At 40.3% G+C, this 17277-nt stretch overlaps 1 protein-coding gene across 1 annotated transcript in view; it reads right to left on the minus strand.

Moving 5' to 3' along the window:
* Positions 1-17277, minus strand: part of LOC126473976 (FAS-associated factor 1) — a 141961-nt gene that overhangs the window by 40174 nt on the left and 84510 nt on the right. Inside the window, exon 10 of the mRNA XM_050101362.1 lies at positions 4268-4430. Coding sequence (XP_049957319.1) covers positions 4268-4430 — 163 coding nt within the window. The remainder of the gene's footprint in view (positions 1-4267; positions 4431-17277) is intronic.

Here is a 17277-nt window from a genome sequence, read left to right on the forward strand (position 1 = left end):
GTGGTCGAAACTCGGGGCGGAGAAAAAAAGCTCGTCTTCCACTTTTTTTTCTTTTTTTTTAAATTTATTTACTGACGCAGAGGTTTTGGCGCCAGTATTTATCTTTGTGCCTACAAAGCATGCCTGTGTAGCGCTACATATATTCGACGGCAGAACTTCCGCTTGCTTTGCACTCGATTATAAGCCGCAGGCGGTTTTTTGGATTACAAAAACCGGAAAAAAAGTGCTGCTTAGATTCAAGTAAATACAGTAGGAAGACCTTAGTCAAAACAAGGCTCCTGAATTAAGAGGACATTTCTTCAGAATAATTATAATCCTTTGGAGAGCTACTCACGGCAAAACTACTGCATCTGGTACGTATTATATTGCATGAGACAGGCGAAATACACTCAGATTTCAAGAAGAAAGTAATAATCCCAGTACCAAAGAGGGCAAGTACCGAAGAGGGCAAGTGCTGAAAGGTATGGATATTACACAGCAATCAGTTTAGCACATAAATGGTTGCAAATTAATAACATGAATTATCTACATAAGAATGGAACGACCGAAAGAAGCCAAAACGAGGGAAAATTCCGGATGAATGTCAAAATGTGTGGAGTAGTACTTACTATATGACTTGTCTTAGAAGACAGACAGAAGAAAGAAAAACCTAAGCTTACGGCATCTGCTGGCCTAGAAAAACCTTTTGATTGTGTTGGAAATTCAGAATTATCAGATATAAAATATGCAGAGCAAAAGATTATCTACAAATTGTACAGAAACCAGAGTACAATCATAATAGCTGAAGGTTGTAGTCTTAACAGTTGAAGGACACAAAAGGGAGGCTGTAGTTGAGAAGGGAGTGAGACAGGCTTGTAGTCTAGTGCCCCCATCCCCACCACCACTCTTTAATTTAATGTGTGCTTAGAGCAAGCAGTAAAGAAAATCAAGAAGTAATCTGGGAATAAAAGACTGACCAAGTGTGAGTAGGACTCATGCACCGAGTACTTCATACACACTTAACTATGTATACAGACGATTCATCCATTCCGCAAATCAAGGATATTGATCATTATCAACACTGATACTGTCAAGATATTGGTCCTAGGGATTCCAAGACTTTCGAAAATGTTTTAATTTCACGTTTGAAGTCAGATAATAAATGACAAAAGAAATATTTTTTCGTGTGAAGTAATTACAAATTAACAATTTCAGAATTTTCGCTTTACTTCTACACAAAACCTTGCTTCTCGCCAAATTTAATAATTCTGTATCAATGGAAAGTACCCTATAAGTTTTGCTGAGTTTTTGATTATTAAAATATGTGACATAAATGGCTGTATCTTTTGACTGAATTGACTTAGTAGTAAAAATTTTATACTGTCAAGGGACCACAGACCTTAATACATGACATAAATTTGAATTTAATATATCAACCCATGACTCAGAAAAAGGGTTCGTAACAGATGGATGGACAGACAGACAGACAGACAGACAGACAGACAGAAGGACGGTCAACAAAGCAATCCTATAAGGTTTCCATTTTTACAGACTGAGGCACGGAACACTAAAAAGGAATTAAAGTCAAGAGAAGAAATAAAGCTTTACGTTTTGATAATGACACATAATTCTGCCAGACTATTATGAGACTTACTATCAGCTGAATGGAATGAGTACTGTCTTAAAAAGTTGTGTGAATAACATCAATTACAGTGAAATAAAACTTAAATCTGGGTATTCTGAGGGAATTTAATTAGGAAATCATACTAACATACCATCGTTTGACCATCGCATAGACTCACATACGGAGAACACAGTAATAAGCACCCTGGTGCAGAGAAACAACTGAAAGAGCTGAAAGCAGGTAAGTCTCCAGGATCGAAATTCGGTTTTCAAAAGAGTACTCTACAGCATGGACCTCTTACTTAGCTTGCATTTATCGTGAATCTCTCTGCCATTGCCAAGTCCCAAGTGACTGTAAAAAAGTGCTGGTGACTCCTGTTTATGAGGAAGGTGAAAGAATGGATCTGCAAAATTACAGACCAAAATCCTTAACATCAATCTGCTGAATTCACTGACATATTCTCAGTTCAAATACAATAAATTTCCTTGAGAAAGAAATGCTTCTGTCTGCAAATCGGCATGGTATCAGAAAGGACACTCGTGTGAAACTCTGCTTGCCCATTTCTCACGTGATAACCTGTGAACCACTCATGAGGACAACAGGCAAATTCCATACTCCTAGACTTCCGAAAAGCATTTGATGCAGTGCCCCACTGAAGACTTAACCAAGGTACAAGCATACAGAATAGGTTCTGAGATATGAGAGTGGCTAGAACCCAGTATATTGTCCTCGACGGTGAGTGTTCATCAGAGACAAGGGTATCATCAAGAGTGTCCCAGGGAAGTGTGATAGGACCACTGTTATTCTCTATATACATAAATGACCTAAAGGACATGGTGAGCAGCAGTCTTCAGCTGTTTCCTGACGATGCTGCAGAATATAGGAAGGTGGTGTCATTGAGTGACTGTAGGGAGAAACAAGATGACTTAGACAAAATTTCTTGTTGATGTGATGAAAATATATAAAAATGCACTTTAATGCAAATGAGTAGGAAAAACAAACCTGTAATGTTTCAATACAGCATTAGTAGCATGACGCTCGACAGAATCATGAAGGTTAAATATCCAGGATGCAAAGTGATGTGAAATTGAACAAGTGAGTAGGTTTATTGGTGAGAAGGTTTATTGGGAGAATTTTAGGAAAGCATTTTTCACCTGCTCAAGTGTTTCGGTTCCCACCAGGTCAGACTGAAGGAAGCCTTCAAAGCAATTCGGAGGCAGCATGCAAGTTTTGTTACCGACAGGCTCGAGCAACACACAAGTATTACGGAGATGCTTCAGGAACCAAAAAGGGAATCACTGGTGTGAAGGTAAGATTCTTTTTGAGGAATACTACTGAGAAAATTTGGTGAACTGACATTTGAAGCTGACTGCAGAACGATTCTATTGCCATCAATGTACATTTCTCGTAAGGGCCACGAAGACAAAACAAGTGAAATTAGGGCTCATATGAAGGCATTCAGACAGTCATTTCTCCCCCTCTCTATTTGAAAATGGAACAGGAAAGGAAATGAGTGGTGGCCGCCGCTACACAGTGTACAGCGGCTATCGGAGAATGTATGTGTACATCCACATACAAATGAGTTACTAATTGTAGTATATGAGTTTTGCTATTAGAGCAGCAAATTAGCTAATAATGGCCCAAGTAAAGACGATGTAAGGTGCAGACCAGCATTTTTGAAGAAGGGACATTTGTTAACATTGTGTAAAAAATTGTGTTAGGAAATCATTTTTTGAAATATGTCTCATGTGCAGTCTTATACAGAAATGAAACATGGACAATAAAGAGTACCGGCAAGAAGAGAATAGCTTTTGAAAGGCGGTGATACTGAAGAATACTGAAGATTATACAGGTACACTGAATAAATAATGATGAGATTCTGAATCAAATAAGGGAGAAATGTTTATGGCACAATTTGAATAGGAGGTGGTACAGGTTGATACGACAGATCCTGAAACATCAAGGAATGCTGAGCTTGATGCCGGAAAGGGTGCAGGTGAACTGTAAAGAGATATCTAGGCCTGTCTATCATACGCAGAGTCAAGTGGCTGTACGTTGCAGTAGTTACACAGAGATGGTAAGGCTTGCATGGGATAGATTAGTGTGGAGAGCTGAATCAAACAAGTCTTAAGACACTGATAAAATGTTCTTCCTGGGTAGTTACTTTGTTACTGACAGATGACACTTCAACTCTCCATAATTTGGTGGTGTTCTATATCTAATTGAATTTACACTTTCATTAAATCTAGAGTGTACCTATTTTGTTAAGGAGTATCTAACTGTCCTTCATAATTGTTTTTATTTTTTAACAGCTTCCAAAAGTGCTTAAACACCACTTTTAAAACTGCCAGAAGGCTACCATCAATGAATAAGGAAACAAGTATTAAGACCATGCTAGTCTTTTTTGTGCACTACTATGAAAACTATACTCCTCATCTTTCTAAATTGTTTCTGTTAAGAGAGAAATAAATTATAGTGATACAAAGCATATTGCAGGTCTTATGAAAAACTACGTGAAATACGTTACCAACTGTATGTATTTTGGTAAAATAACCCTATTCTTTCTTTTATATTAAGATGTTAAAAGAGGTTCATGACACTTGTATAACAACAAAAATCAATTGGTGTGTAGTTTACTGCACCATCTAAGAATTAGGTACTTACCTATCAGCTGCTAACGATTCTTGGTAAGCTGCATCCTGCTCCATTTTAACACGTTCCCTAGCTGCTCGGTCTTCTTCCTCCTTCACATCTATTCGCTGTTGCTCCGTAAATACCTCTACAGCTTGAACTAAACTTGTAAGTAGTTCATTTACTCCAATATTGCCTGTAAGTAGAGCATTCAATATATATATATACACACACACACACATACATATATCAATACATACAGATGTTACCAGTTTGGAAAATATGTCATTTTTCACAAGATATGGACAGTTTAGTGATATTTGTCATTCGATACTTATTCACATTATTGGTAAACTATATTATACATTCCCTTTAATTATACAACTACACTGTCATCGAATTTATTTCTCAACTGCATTTACTTGCAAATATTTATTTTTAGTCAAGGGGCTATACAGAATTAAAATATAAAATGGAGATAACTTGTGTATGAGCTTATGTAGATATATGCCAATACTTGAAACAATAAGCTTATTTTTGCAAACTAAGGAAATGTGTAACAAATCAGAAAATGTTAAAAGAAGCTATTACTTACCAACGTAGGCAACTGGTGAAAGCATCGATGCAGCTCATTGAAAAGAGAAAAAACATTCTGCATGACCAAGATTATAGGACTAGCTCCATCTACAAGAGTAATCAAAGTTCCAGACTACTCTAACACAAGCACTACGAGGAATGCAAAGTGTACAAAGTGCATTCGAAAAGTATCAACACACAGGCTAGCATAAAAAGGTTATTTCCCATGCATACTTTATCCAGTTCCTGACAAAGCATTACCACAGTCTCAATGACACAACTAATTTAACAGTCACAGAATGGCTCAAGAAATATTTTCAGAATGGTTTCAATCTGTCATTCGCCTTTCAGAGAAAAGCTTTGATACAATGTTAAATTCTACAACCTACTGAAAATCAGAAGTAAATTAGTCGTATTTGATGAATGAAAATCACACTTGATACAGCCAGGGCTGGCTTAAGAACATTTCTCCACACAAGTGATGTTTCATTTGGTGTCCTCCCCCTCCCACACATATCTCCACTCCCTTTAGTTTTCGCTATTAATTGTGAAACACCTCCAAACAAATTTTTTGTACTTGGGTGCCTCTGGCACCCTTTCCATTTGTGCTGCTTGTCCTGGATACAGTCGTGGATCATGTCAAAAACTTAGCTGAGGAACTGTAGACACAGTGATAATTTGGCATATCGGGTCATAAATACTACACACACACACACACACACACACACACACACACACACTCTTTGGGTAATTATGAGTAACAAAGCACCCTTCAGAGTGATTACATACCAGAAATTTAAGTTGCCAATCTTTGCAACTAATTCTTTGTTGTTCTTGACAGGCTTTAACTGAGATGACTGTTTATGGATTTCTCTCTTGTACTTCCAAGTACTTATAATCAATGGTTATAGTATTCAAAATATGCTATGAATCTAGACAAGTATTGTCTTCTAATTGCCAGTCATTTCTGCATTTAAAATTCTAAACAGATATTGTGGCTGATTTAATTTTAGATTCTGTGAGCTTTTGTACAATTTTGTGCACCCTTCTGTGATAGTGGTGAAGTAAAAATACTATTGGACAAATATTTAGTATACTGCTATTTTTGGCAAGGGAAACTCCCTGACTACAGGCAGTTCATATATAGTGATCAAAACAACTGGATGTTCTCATGAAAACTATTGTAGGCCAACAGATACTTTCTGAACACACCTTGTACATAAACAGGAAAAGATGTCAGGCAATGAACCACTACTATACTCTATGGTTATATCAAATGGGTTTAGGCAATTTATGTTTATGCCACGTTACCCAAAAAACATAATTTATAACCTGCTTGAGAACAAGATTACTGTGTACCAAGTAATGCCACAAAGAAGTGAAGTTCAGGAAAATATTTCTCAGGATATATTATTTATCCCTTCACCACAAAACACTAAACATGGCACTTTATTATATGCATACAGAGAATTGAACTAAGTATTGGAAGGTGAAATACAGGAAAAGCATGGGACTGGAAGTGCAAGATGTGCTTTCAAGCAACAGAAACTGTTTAAGTCAACAGATCACTGACCCTTCACTGCTGATGTGTTTACTTTTAAAAAAATCTATTAAGGGGAAAACGAAAAGAAGGATGCAGTCACAAAAATGGGAAAAAATGCACGGAAGTCTTTTCCTGGAGCAAAGGAATCTTTTTCTAAATTCTTGTTATATACATATTGCACTGACTCCTTAAAAATTTCCGTTTGCTTCAAAGTTCGAGAGAAATGAAGATATTGAAGCACTACTTACTTTTATATATTTTAGTCACTAAACCTTCACAAGCAAGCAACAGATACTGGCGCGCACACAAAAATTCACCAAACTGAAGTTATGACATATAGTGACTGAGAAAAAATTCAAGGGCCACCGATCTCTGGCTGTCATGGTATAGGGGACACTGTGCTATTAGCATTCTGTGAGAGACGGCAAGCATGTCATAGCAATTATACCCATGCTACTAGCTGCAGATATGATGAGTGTGGGGAAATGAACAACAAAAGCTTAGTTCACATATTGCAGATATTACTACATGAAACTCATATGTTCAATATTCATAAAAAAAAGTCACACAATGTTACAAATAAAACACACACTTGCAGTAGAAATCAGTATTGGAGAGTCAACTCTCTCTCTCTCTCTCTGTCTCTCTCTCTATCTGTGTGTGTGTGTGTGTGTGTGTGTGTGTGTGTGTGTGTGTGTGTGTGTGTGTGTGTGTGCGTGTGCGTGCACGCGTGCATGTGCCCAAGGGGGAGGATGTGATGTTGGTTACATTACACTTATGTGCTCCGAAAAGGAACTGAGCTGTAATGTTCAATTTATTGAACACTGAAATATCATCATCTATACTGACAGACATATTTAAAGAAAAATGAAGTCTAACAGCTTGCTTGTCAGATCTATTAGCAATGCATAAAGCATGTACCCAAATTACAAAGAAGAAAGCATTATCAGACTCCAAAGTGTTTGGTAGACACTTCTGGCCTAGCAAAATGTAATGTGTGCAAATGACAACTACCTACACACCATCCCTCAATGTAACCTACTTCATACTAACAAAACCTTCCACTGGCACACAACTCTATGTAATTTGTAACATCTCATTATGAACAGAAATACGCTTTATATGCAGGAGAACTTCAGATTCGAAACCAGTAATGAGAGAGCTTCAATTTGGCTTCATACAGAACCCTGCATGTCAACTTGCCTTGCATCTATCACAGTATAACACACAAAACAGTAATGTGTTATGAAAAATGTTTCATCTAATTATTATCATATGTTTGCTTGTGTCTGTATATGTGTGCATGGATATGTGTGTGTGTGTGCGCGCGATTGTATACCCATCCTTTTTGCCCCTAAGGTAAGTCTTTCCGCTCCCGGGATTGGAATGACTCCTTACCCTCTCCCTTAAAACCCACATCCTTACGTCTTTCCCTCTCCTTCCCTCTCTCCTGATGAGGCAATAGTTTTTTGCGAAAGCTTGAATTTTGTGTGTATGTTTGTGTTTGTTTGTGTGTCTATCGACCTGCCAGCACTTTCGTCTGGTAAGTCACATCATCTTTGTTTTTAGATATATTATCATACACCATTTAATATACATATTCACTGTAGTCAATCTTAATATGGAAGATAGAAAAATGTGCAGGGGCTTGTCTCGTAGCTTATTTGGTAAAACAAAATTGTCACATTTCATTGCTATTATATCAAATTGTAAATACAAGACAGACATTACTATGCCAGTAATATAAATGTAATTATGATTTCCCTATTAACCCTGTACACAGAATAAAGAAATATTAATCCTTCTTTCCCCTCTTGTTGTTCATTCATGTACTTTAACAGTTTTTTAGATGAATAAAGATTATGTAAATTTGTACAACACAGAGTAAATCTTGTCACTCAATTTTGTCTCCGATTCGCTGGTCATGGGGTGTTGCTTGGCACAGTATGCTACTATACTTGCAACTAGTATGTTATATTCATGTGTGTATTTCTGAGGAGTCTGACACCATGTTAAAGTTGATTCTTTTAGAAGAGGGGATAAACATCATATCCATTCTTAGGCCAACCGATTCACATGAAAATGTGTGTCGGATGGAACAAGCAGGATGAAACCAAAGCATTTGCTAAATCCAAGGTGTGATGCAATCTGTGTCAAAAAGTGTGTGGCACTTGGGAAGAAGTGTCACAAATGGATCCTCATGAACACTGGTCAACCTCTCCGAGTAATTAGCCTTACACCAGAGTACGGTTATGCTGTTGTCAACTTGATACATCCCCAATTCCATGGAACCAGAATAGAGAATACAGAAACTAATATAAAAACTGAGGTACTTGAAGATATCACAAATACACAATCTGGTGATGGGCTGAAGGAAGTTGTTTCTGCAACTGGATTGGGGGTCAGAGCAGTCCGAAAAGTGGAAAATGTCACTGAGAAGTTGGAACAGATCAAGATAAAAGCCTTAGCTGGGGTACATGAGGAGGAAACTGCTAAGATAACAAAGAGAAAAGTAAGGCAAAGAATGGCTTCTTAGGAACTAATGGATGGAATTATGAGGTCTTGAACCTATGACCTCCAAGAGTGTCAGAGTGAAAATGGTAAACAGGCCCCTCCCACTTCCAGAGCAGGGAGTAAGAGAACATGGGAGAAGTCCTTTAACCCTTTTGCTGTTACAGATATGCTTGTCACAGGCCATGCCGAGTGCAGAATCACTCTTGGCTTAAGTCAAATTACCCCCTTCTGTGGGGGACTGCTCCCTGCCTGCTGAATAGCTTGTGCCGGTCTCCTGGCCTTGTGCTGAATATTTTAGCCATATCAAGTGAGCTAACCACAGTACAACCTGCACACCCACTCTCTCCAGTTTGTGCTCTTGCTGCATGCTAGCACAGTCAACCATTTTTAGAGAATTCACAAAGGAAATGAAGTGATACTGCACTCGGCACGGCCTGTGACAAGCATATCTGTAACAGCAAAAGGATTAAAGGACTCCTCCCATGTTCCCTTATTCCCTGCTTTGGAAGTGGGAGGGGCCTGTTTACCATTTTCACTCTGACACTCTTGGAGGTCATATATTTTATTTTTCACATCTACATATTTCCAGCCCTCTGCCTCGAGAGGCTTCAAAATTGTGTGGTGTAACCTGGTGATGCCAATATGTGAGAAACACTGTGCTGTAATTGAATTTCAAATTATAAAAGAGTTCATCCACACATGGAACACCCTCTCCTTCAGCACGACAGTGCTGGACCATATGAGTGCTGCAATATCTTCAACAAACCAAACAGACACCTCGGGTTCGCTGCCATCACTCATCCCCTCACACAGTCCCAACTTGGTCAATTTTTATCTGTTTCCAAAACTTGAATAACATCTCCGAGGACTTCTCTTTGATAATGATGAAGCAGTGTAAGCAGAGTGAGGTTGTGGCTCCGTCAACAAAGTCAAACATTCAACAAGAATTTTCTCAACAAGCTGGTCTCTCTCTGCCAGGGTGACTATGTTGAGAAATAGGGCCCTTCCCAGAACCCCTCCCCTGAATCCATTTCCCTCCTTACTCCTGTGACACCCGGCACACCCACCTTCTACATGCTTCCCAACATTCACAAACCCAACAATCCTGGACGCCCCATTGTGGATGGTTATTGTGCCCCCAATGAAAGAATTTTGTCCCTCATTGAACAACACCTCGAACCAACTGCCCGTAATCTAGTCTCCCACGTCAAAGACACCCACCACTTCCACAATCCCCAACCCTTTGTCCCCTGGATTCCCGCATGTCACTGTTGACACCACTTCCCAATACACCAACATCCCTCATGTCCGCTTACCTATATTGAACACTACCTTTCCCTTGTCCTTCAGCTCCAAACCCACTACCTCATTCCTCACACACATTACTAACTTCATACTAACCCACTACTACTTCTCCTTTGAAGGGAAGGTATAAAAACAAATAAACAGCACAGCCATGGGTATCCACATGGGACCTTCCTACACAAACCTTTTTATGGTCTATCTAGAGGACACCTTCCAAGCCAAACCCCCCAGTCTAGTTCAGTTTCACTGATGATATCTTCATAATTTGGACTAAGGGCCAAGATACCTTATCTTTGTTCCTTCACACCCTCAAAACCACCTCTTCCACCTGCTTCAGGTGGTCCACCTCAACCCGATATGTCACCTTCCTACATGTTGACATCCTCCTCCCTAATGACTCCATCCACACCTCTGCCCACATAAAACCCACCAAACACCAACAGTACCAACATTCGACAGATGTCATCCCTTTCGCACCAAAAAATCCCTCCCATACAACCTGGCTGCCCAGGCGTGGTGTACTGCAGTGACAAGAACTCCCATGCTCAGCAAGCTGAGGGTCTCACAGAGGCCTTCATAAACAGGCACTACCCCCAGATATAGTACACAAACTGAGCTCCCGTGCCTTTTCCCACTCAAACCCCTAATCCTCCCCCCCCCCCCCGCCCCCCCCCCCCCCCCCCGCCTTCCATCCCAAGACCCAGCCATAAGGAGTGCTCCCTTGCTCCCTTCAACCCAGTACCACCCCAGACTGGAACAACTGAACCACACCCTTTGCCAGGGGTTTGATTACCTGTCATCATGCCCTGAAATAAAGGTCATCCTACCCAAGAAACTTCCCACACCACCTAAAGTGGTGTTCCGGCGCCCGCCCAACCTTCACAACATCCTCATCCATCCCCATGTCACACCCAACCCAACCCCTTGCCACAAGGACCATTTCCCTGTGGAAGACCCAGGTGCAACCAAACAGCTGCCCACCAGGATGAATGGCCATTGCCAGACTGTGACCAAGAGCAAAGTAGAGCACCCCGTGGCACAAAATGCAGCCGGACAAAACTCACTTTATTTAAATGGTTACTTCATTACCCGAGCCATTGGGAGCTTTCCCTCCAGCTCCACCACCACCACCTTTTCTGAACTGCGTAGATGGGAGTTATCCTTACAACACAACACATTCTCTGCTCCTGTAATTATCCTGGCCGTCTCAACCTAAAGTAAGTTACTGTACCCACACCCTCCACCCAATAGTTTCCACCCCCCCCCCCCCCACACAGTCCTACCATCTCCTCATCTCCTCCCCACTCTCATCTCTCACCCTGTTTATTTGCTGCCCTCTGCTAATGCATGTGCCCACCTTTCCTTGCTCCTCTCTTGTTTTGCTCCTCCCCCCCCCCCCCCCCCTTTCCTGCCCCAAAACCTCTTGATGTTGCGCTTATTGGCATTCTAGTCCCTCCACACTCCACCATACAGTGTTCATCTCTCTCCCCACCTGTACACTTCCCCGCCCCCTCCAGACTGCTGCTTGCATACCACGTGATAGTTGCAGTACAGCCCTAGATGCTAGAGGTGGCAGTCATGTGTGAGTGAGGTGTACTTGCTTGCCTGTATGAATGGTGTGCAAGTTTCTCTTTTACTGATGAAGGCTTTGGCCGAAATCTTTATGTAAGTGTATTTTAATTGTGCCTGTCTGCAACTCAACGTGTCTTCTTTACGGTAAGCAGCTATTTGCAATCTGTCTTTTCCTACATTGTTGAGAAATAGTATATACACAAGAAAAATGAAGATGTAGAATGTTAGTAACATTTGTTGTTATTTAAAAATCTTTAAGAGTTTTCACGCATAAAATTTGGAGGCATTATTCTTCAGCATCTCCTCATAAAATCAATTAGCTTCCTCTGTTATAAAATGCAACAGGTCTTCTGACAGGAATGTCATGAAACCAACTAACATTTGTGCCCTGAAGTGGTATGCTTTAATGGCTGGAAATCCCCCCCCCCCCCCCCCCCCCAAATTAAAAGTGTCACTAAGGCATGCACGTTTCTGATATATTTCACTACAATTTTCTGATTATTTGGATTCTGAATATCTGCCAACTGTATGTCTTGTAAAAACATCAAACTACTGTACCAGCTGAAGTACAAGGACAAGGACTACTACTTCGGGATTCCGGTGAGGACTCCTCACTAGTACTGGCATTAAAGAATTCACTCACTGTCACTCCTCCAGGATTGCTCTATCTGTGCAACCATGGAGACATTACATTTCTCTTGTAGAACATAACAACATGATGTTACTACTTTAAAAAAAAAAACATGCAAAGCGAAGTCAAACTCTGTAGTGAAGGATCAAAGCAGCAAACATAGATGCACACTCAAACTATGCAGCTGGACCTCTGAAAATCTCTGGAAGAACAGTGCTGAAATTCAACTCTGCAGGTTGACATGTCTGGAACACACAGGCATCTGACGATCAGTGTGCTTAAATTTGTCCACAGCAGTGAGAGGGCCGAATGGGGCGAATAAACTCATCAACAGCGCTTAAGGAAAAAGCAGAGGCGATGTTTGAATGTGTCCACAGCACCTGGGGAGCACCAACAGCAGTCAAAGGGTTAATACTTCTTCCTGTGATAGCTGGACAACAGGGCAAGAGATTTATAATACTTCAGTCTTTGTTTTTACAATGGCAGTAATCCAACAAGATTATCCAATTGTTATCATCATCTAGCAACAGGAAGAGTTAGTTCAGCTGGCTCTCTTTGAAAAGATTGGGGGAGATGTAAGTCAAGGCTATAAATTTAAGAGGTCTGTCTGGACAAAGTGCTCTAATCTTTGCCTGTGAGGGGATGGGAACAATAGATTGGCTGAGGGAGATGGTGCTCATGACATCTCCATTTGGGAATGTGAAGTTTCTGGTCACAATATAAGAGAGACTCTACAAGGTCATGAAGATATAAATCTGAGAACCTACACTACTTAAGGATGTTACTGCAAAGACCCTGTTCAAGAAAGTATGGGTGCAGATTCAGAAATTCTTGAAGATGACATAAAGATAATCAACTAGGAGGTTGCATCTGATGGCCAAACCCTTGTAGTGGAAGTCTGTGACAAATCCCTGAGGGCAATGCCTGTATTTAGGGCTCTTACGGATTATTGTCAGGGAGAATAAGGATATCAGAAGTGACAGTGATGGCAAGCTAGTGGCTGGAATTGTTCCAGATAAATCTGCAACACAGTACGAGGAAACTGAAACCTGAGTCACTTTCTGGGAAGACAGCAGGTGAACATAGCCCTGATTTACCTAGAAATCTAAAAACCACCAGAATATGTATTAATGTTAAAAATAGAATTTCACTCATGCTGATGCCAGACTTCTGTTCCAATGACTTCATGATCATCAGGATGAAACAGTGTGAGGAAGGGAGCATGAGGGAATTTTTAATGCCCTCGGTTTTATGAAGACAGTGCTCTTCTTTCACAGGAAGTAAGAAGACTGATAGACAGCTGCTTGCAGCTGAACGAACAACTGTTGCCAATGCACACACCCTGGTGTGAGCAAGCAGCAGCACCCACACAGAGGTGAGTACCTACTCGAATGCCTATTGGAGAGTGTAATGGATCTGGGAGATGTGCTATTTTCTACTGGATTTGTCGATACCAAATCTAATGAGGGAAGTTGTAAATGTTTTCTTATATTTTTGTCCGAATATGTTTTTTGTGAATTGTAATTTGCCTTATTTTATGCTAATTTACTTATATTTTTGAGAGTGACAGCATATTGATTACTATTAGTAGATGTGACGAAGAATATCAAAGAGACTGGTTACAAGTGGAAGGTTGTGTGTTGTGTAAAATGTCTTTGACACTGGAGTTGTCTTTGACCGTAGTCAGTCGGTAGTGAACTCTTGGTGTGTGTTGACAGTGGAACAATGTGCAGGCCGCCATCATAATAATTTGCTAGTGAACAGGAAAAATGAATTATGTTACTACTTTTTTTATATAAACTTTAAGAAGAAACCACATTCGAAGCAATGGGATTTGAAGCACCAAAAATGAGGCAAACGCATTGAACCAGGTCATTTCTGCAGCCGACGAAACTACATTGTGGAATCATACTTCCACTAGACGACTGAAGCCAAGACGATATTTGTCTTGTAAACATTTTACGGAAAAGGTACTGTCATGAAATATGCTAAATACAGTATATAAAAATAGTGAGCATATTTCAAGAGCAGTCTAGAGATCTTGAGTAAGGGTAAGTGGGAAAACTTCAGGAATACAAGAAGGGAAGAAGTAACTGAATTAACATCTGGTCCATCTCAACGGACAGTTAGTCTGTGTGACTAACACACATATTGTTAGTATGTGCTGATGGAGCCAGCCTTATCTGACCACGTGTATGTAAAGCTTGGTGTTGAAATGGGTGTTAGACTGTGGCCTACAGGGACCCTAGTAAAACCGATGTGACACATATAGGAAATACCTAAACTCATACTCATCTGAAGTTAAAACTTTGTTAAGTAACCTAGTAGATTTGGAGGAAATGGCAGATGAAGTAATGCCTGTCATCATTACCTTGGACTTAGAAAGCTGTGCACTCACCATGAAATTCACAAACATGAATGTACCTTGGTGGTACAATAACCCGGAAACAATTTTAACAGACACACAGGCTATGCACTTAGCACTGCATGCAAGCGTGCACTTGATAAAGAAACGGTGTGGAGGAAGACTTCTCGCAGTTTACTGCTTGTGAGAGAAGGCGCTGCAAGCAGTGGAGGATAGCGAACGCGAAACAATATCTATGGACATAGAGGGCACCACCTCGATACATGCCATTTCCATGTTGTCATCACGACATTATATAGTCAACCAGATACCGTCCTGTGGGTATAAAAATGGGAGCCTTGCCAGTTCACTACAATCAGCCTTTAGCCAATGATGATGGTGATAATGATGATGATGATGATGATGATGATGATGGAGGAGGAGGAAGTTATCAAAATTTGACTTGGCCACTAAACTGAGAACTTTTTACGTGAAGACTCTGTCACGAAAAACTTCATAGCAATAAACGTAAAAATAATGTTTAATTTTGCATGAAGGTGAGGGCAACGGGTAAAATATACAAAGGCCCTTACCAAATACAATCTTGCTATTAAACAAGAAAAACAAATCATTCTGAGAGGTATTCTGCAAGGAGGTGGAAGGTAAAGCTGTCAGTGCGATACTTCACAAAATCCTCATAGAATGACAAGATCCAGGAGTGACACTAAGGAGGGAAAAGATGGCGGGTATACGAGAACAGCATATAAGACACTAGAGATGCCTCTAGACTCGCTTCCTGGCAGATAAGACAGTCAATGACCCAATCCCAGTGAGATAATGGTTTACAGATAACCAATGGAAGAACTGGGAATCTGGAAAAGAATGTGCCGACTTCAAGAAAATCCATTAGGCAGCAGGAACATTTCAACCTTTCAAGTCACTGGGCCCAAATGGAATTTTTTCTGGCTACTGCAAAACAACAAGAGAGAGATTAACAAGATTCCTATGCAGACTGTTTGGAGTTAGTCTAGCAGCAGGATTATTCCTGGTGCTTGACAGACAGTGAGGGTTGTTTTCATTCTGAAGCAAGATAGAACTGATCACACCAAGGTGAAGGACATTAGACATATGCTTCTGTCCTTTCTTTTAAAGACCGTACAAAAACTGGTTAATGTGTATGTTATGGAGAAAATATTAGCTGAGGTACCTCTACATGAAAACCAACAAGAATATCAACCAGATGCATCATGGAAAACAGCACTTTACCAACTTGTTGGGAAGGTAGAAAAAGTTGTATACTTCCAGGAAAGGGGCCTTCAGCAATAAGACCTTCAAAACCATGATTAGAGCATGGCAATAAGATCACTATACATAGGTGCATTAAGATTATGCCGAGTACGCAAACGGTAGAAGCATCATAATGGATGTAAAAACAGTAATCAATATCACAAGAGAGAGAGAGTTCCCAAGTTGGGGTTTTGTGCCCACTATTGTGGAAACTAGTGGTGAATGAACACATTAAAAAGTTAAATGCTAGAGGTTACTTTTGCCAAGAATAAACAGATGATTTAGTCATAGTAATATCTGGAAAATTAGCAAATACTATTTGAACAATAGCACAATACATTCTTAACAATGTGCAAAACTGGTTAAGGAACAGTAAGAACCGTCAGTGCAAAAAAAGCTGTTGTTGTACTACTCATGAGGAAGCATATCCAGGACATAGACAGGAAGCATAAAATTTTTAATCAAATTCTGCCAATAGAGGGAATATTGAAGTGTCTATGGATAACCCTGGATGTAAAACTAACACAGATCCATCATATAAAAAATATAAGTTGCAGGGTAAAAGATGTTTTCATGTGTTCTAGAAGGGTTTGTGCAAAAAACTGGGATTGAAGTCTGCGCATGTACTTCATATACACCTCTGTAATTAGATCTATGTTAACTTGAACTCGTGTGGCTACAGTATGGTGGAATGAAGTAGAATGGACGGTGGCTGCTAAGGAACTCCAGGAGGACCCGCTTAGCCAAGAATTTGCAGCACAAACACACTGCTGGGTATGCCCTCATTACATGTTTCAGTTACAATAGAGGCAGTGGCAGGGTCATAAGAGGGGGGGGGGGGGGGGGGGGAGAGAGAGAGAGAGAGAGAGAGAGAGAGAGGAGGAGGAGGAGGAGGAGAACTGGAATCCTTAGAACAATCAGAATCCTAGAATCCTACATAAATATAATGAATGTGTTAATTACAGAAAGTTAGTTAATGTTGAGTTAACATAGGAATGGTCCTGGAATTGCAGGTTGACTATGCAGTTGCTTCCAATTGCTTCAATAGACCTTTCAATGTAACAGCTGAAAGAAGGTAGCAGTGCAAGAATGAACCATGGTACTGTTCAGGTGACAGGTTTCTTGAGAGGCTGAAATCAGACAAAGGTGCTGGGGCCATGGTATACAGGGTACAGCTTAGACTAGAAATTGGGCTATGGTATTTCAGCCAAAGATCAGGGCATGTGTGGAGTAGAAGCTATGTAGATGCTATAAGGATCATAGAATCTACA

Source organism: Schistocerca serialis, chromosome 4 (assembly GCF_023864345.2).
Source record: "Schistocerca serialis cubense isolate TAMUIC-IGC-003099 chromosome 4, iqSchSeri2.2, whole genome shotgun sequence".
NCBI lineage: Eukaryota > Metazoa > Arthropoda > Insecta > Orthoptera > Acrididae > Schistocerca > Schistocerca serialis.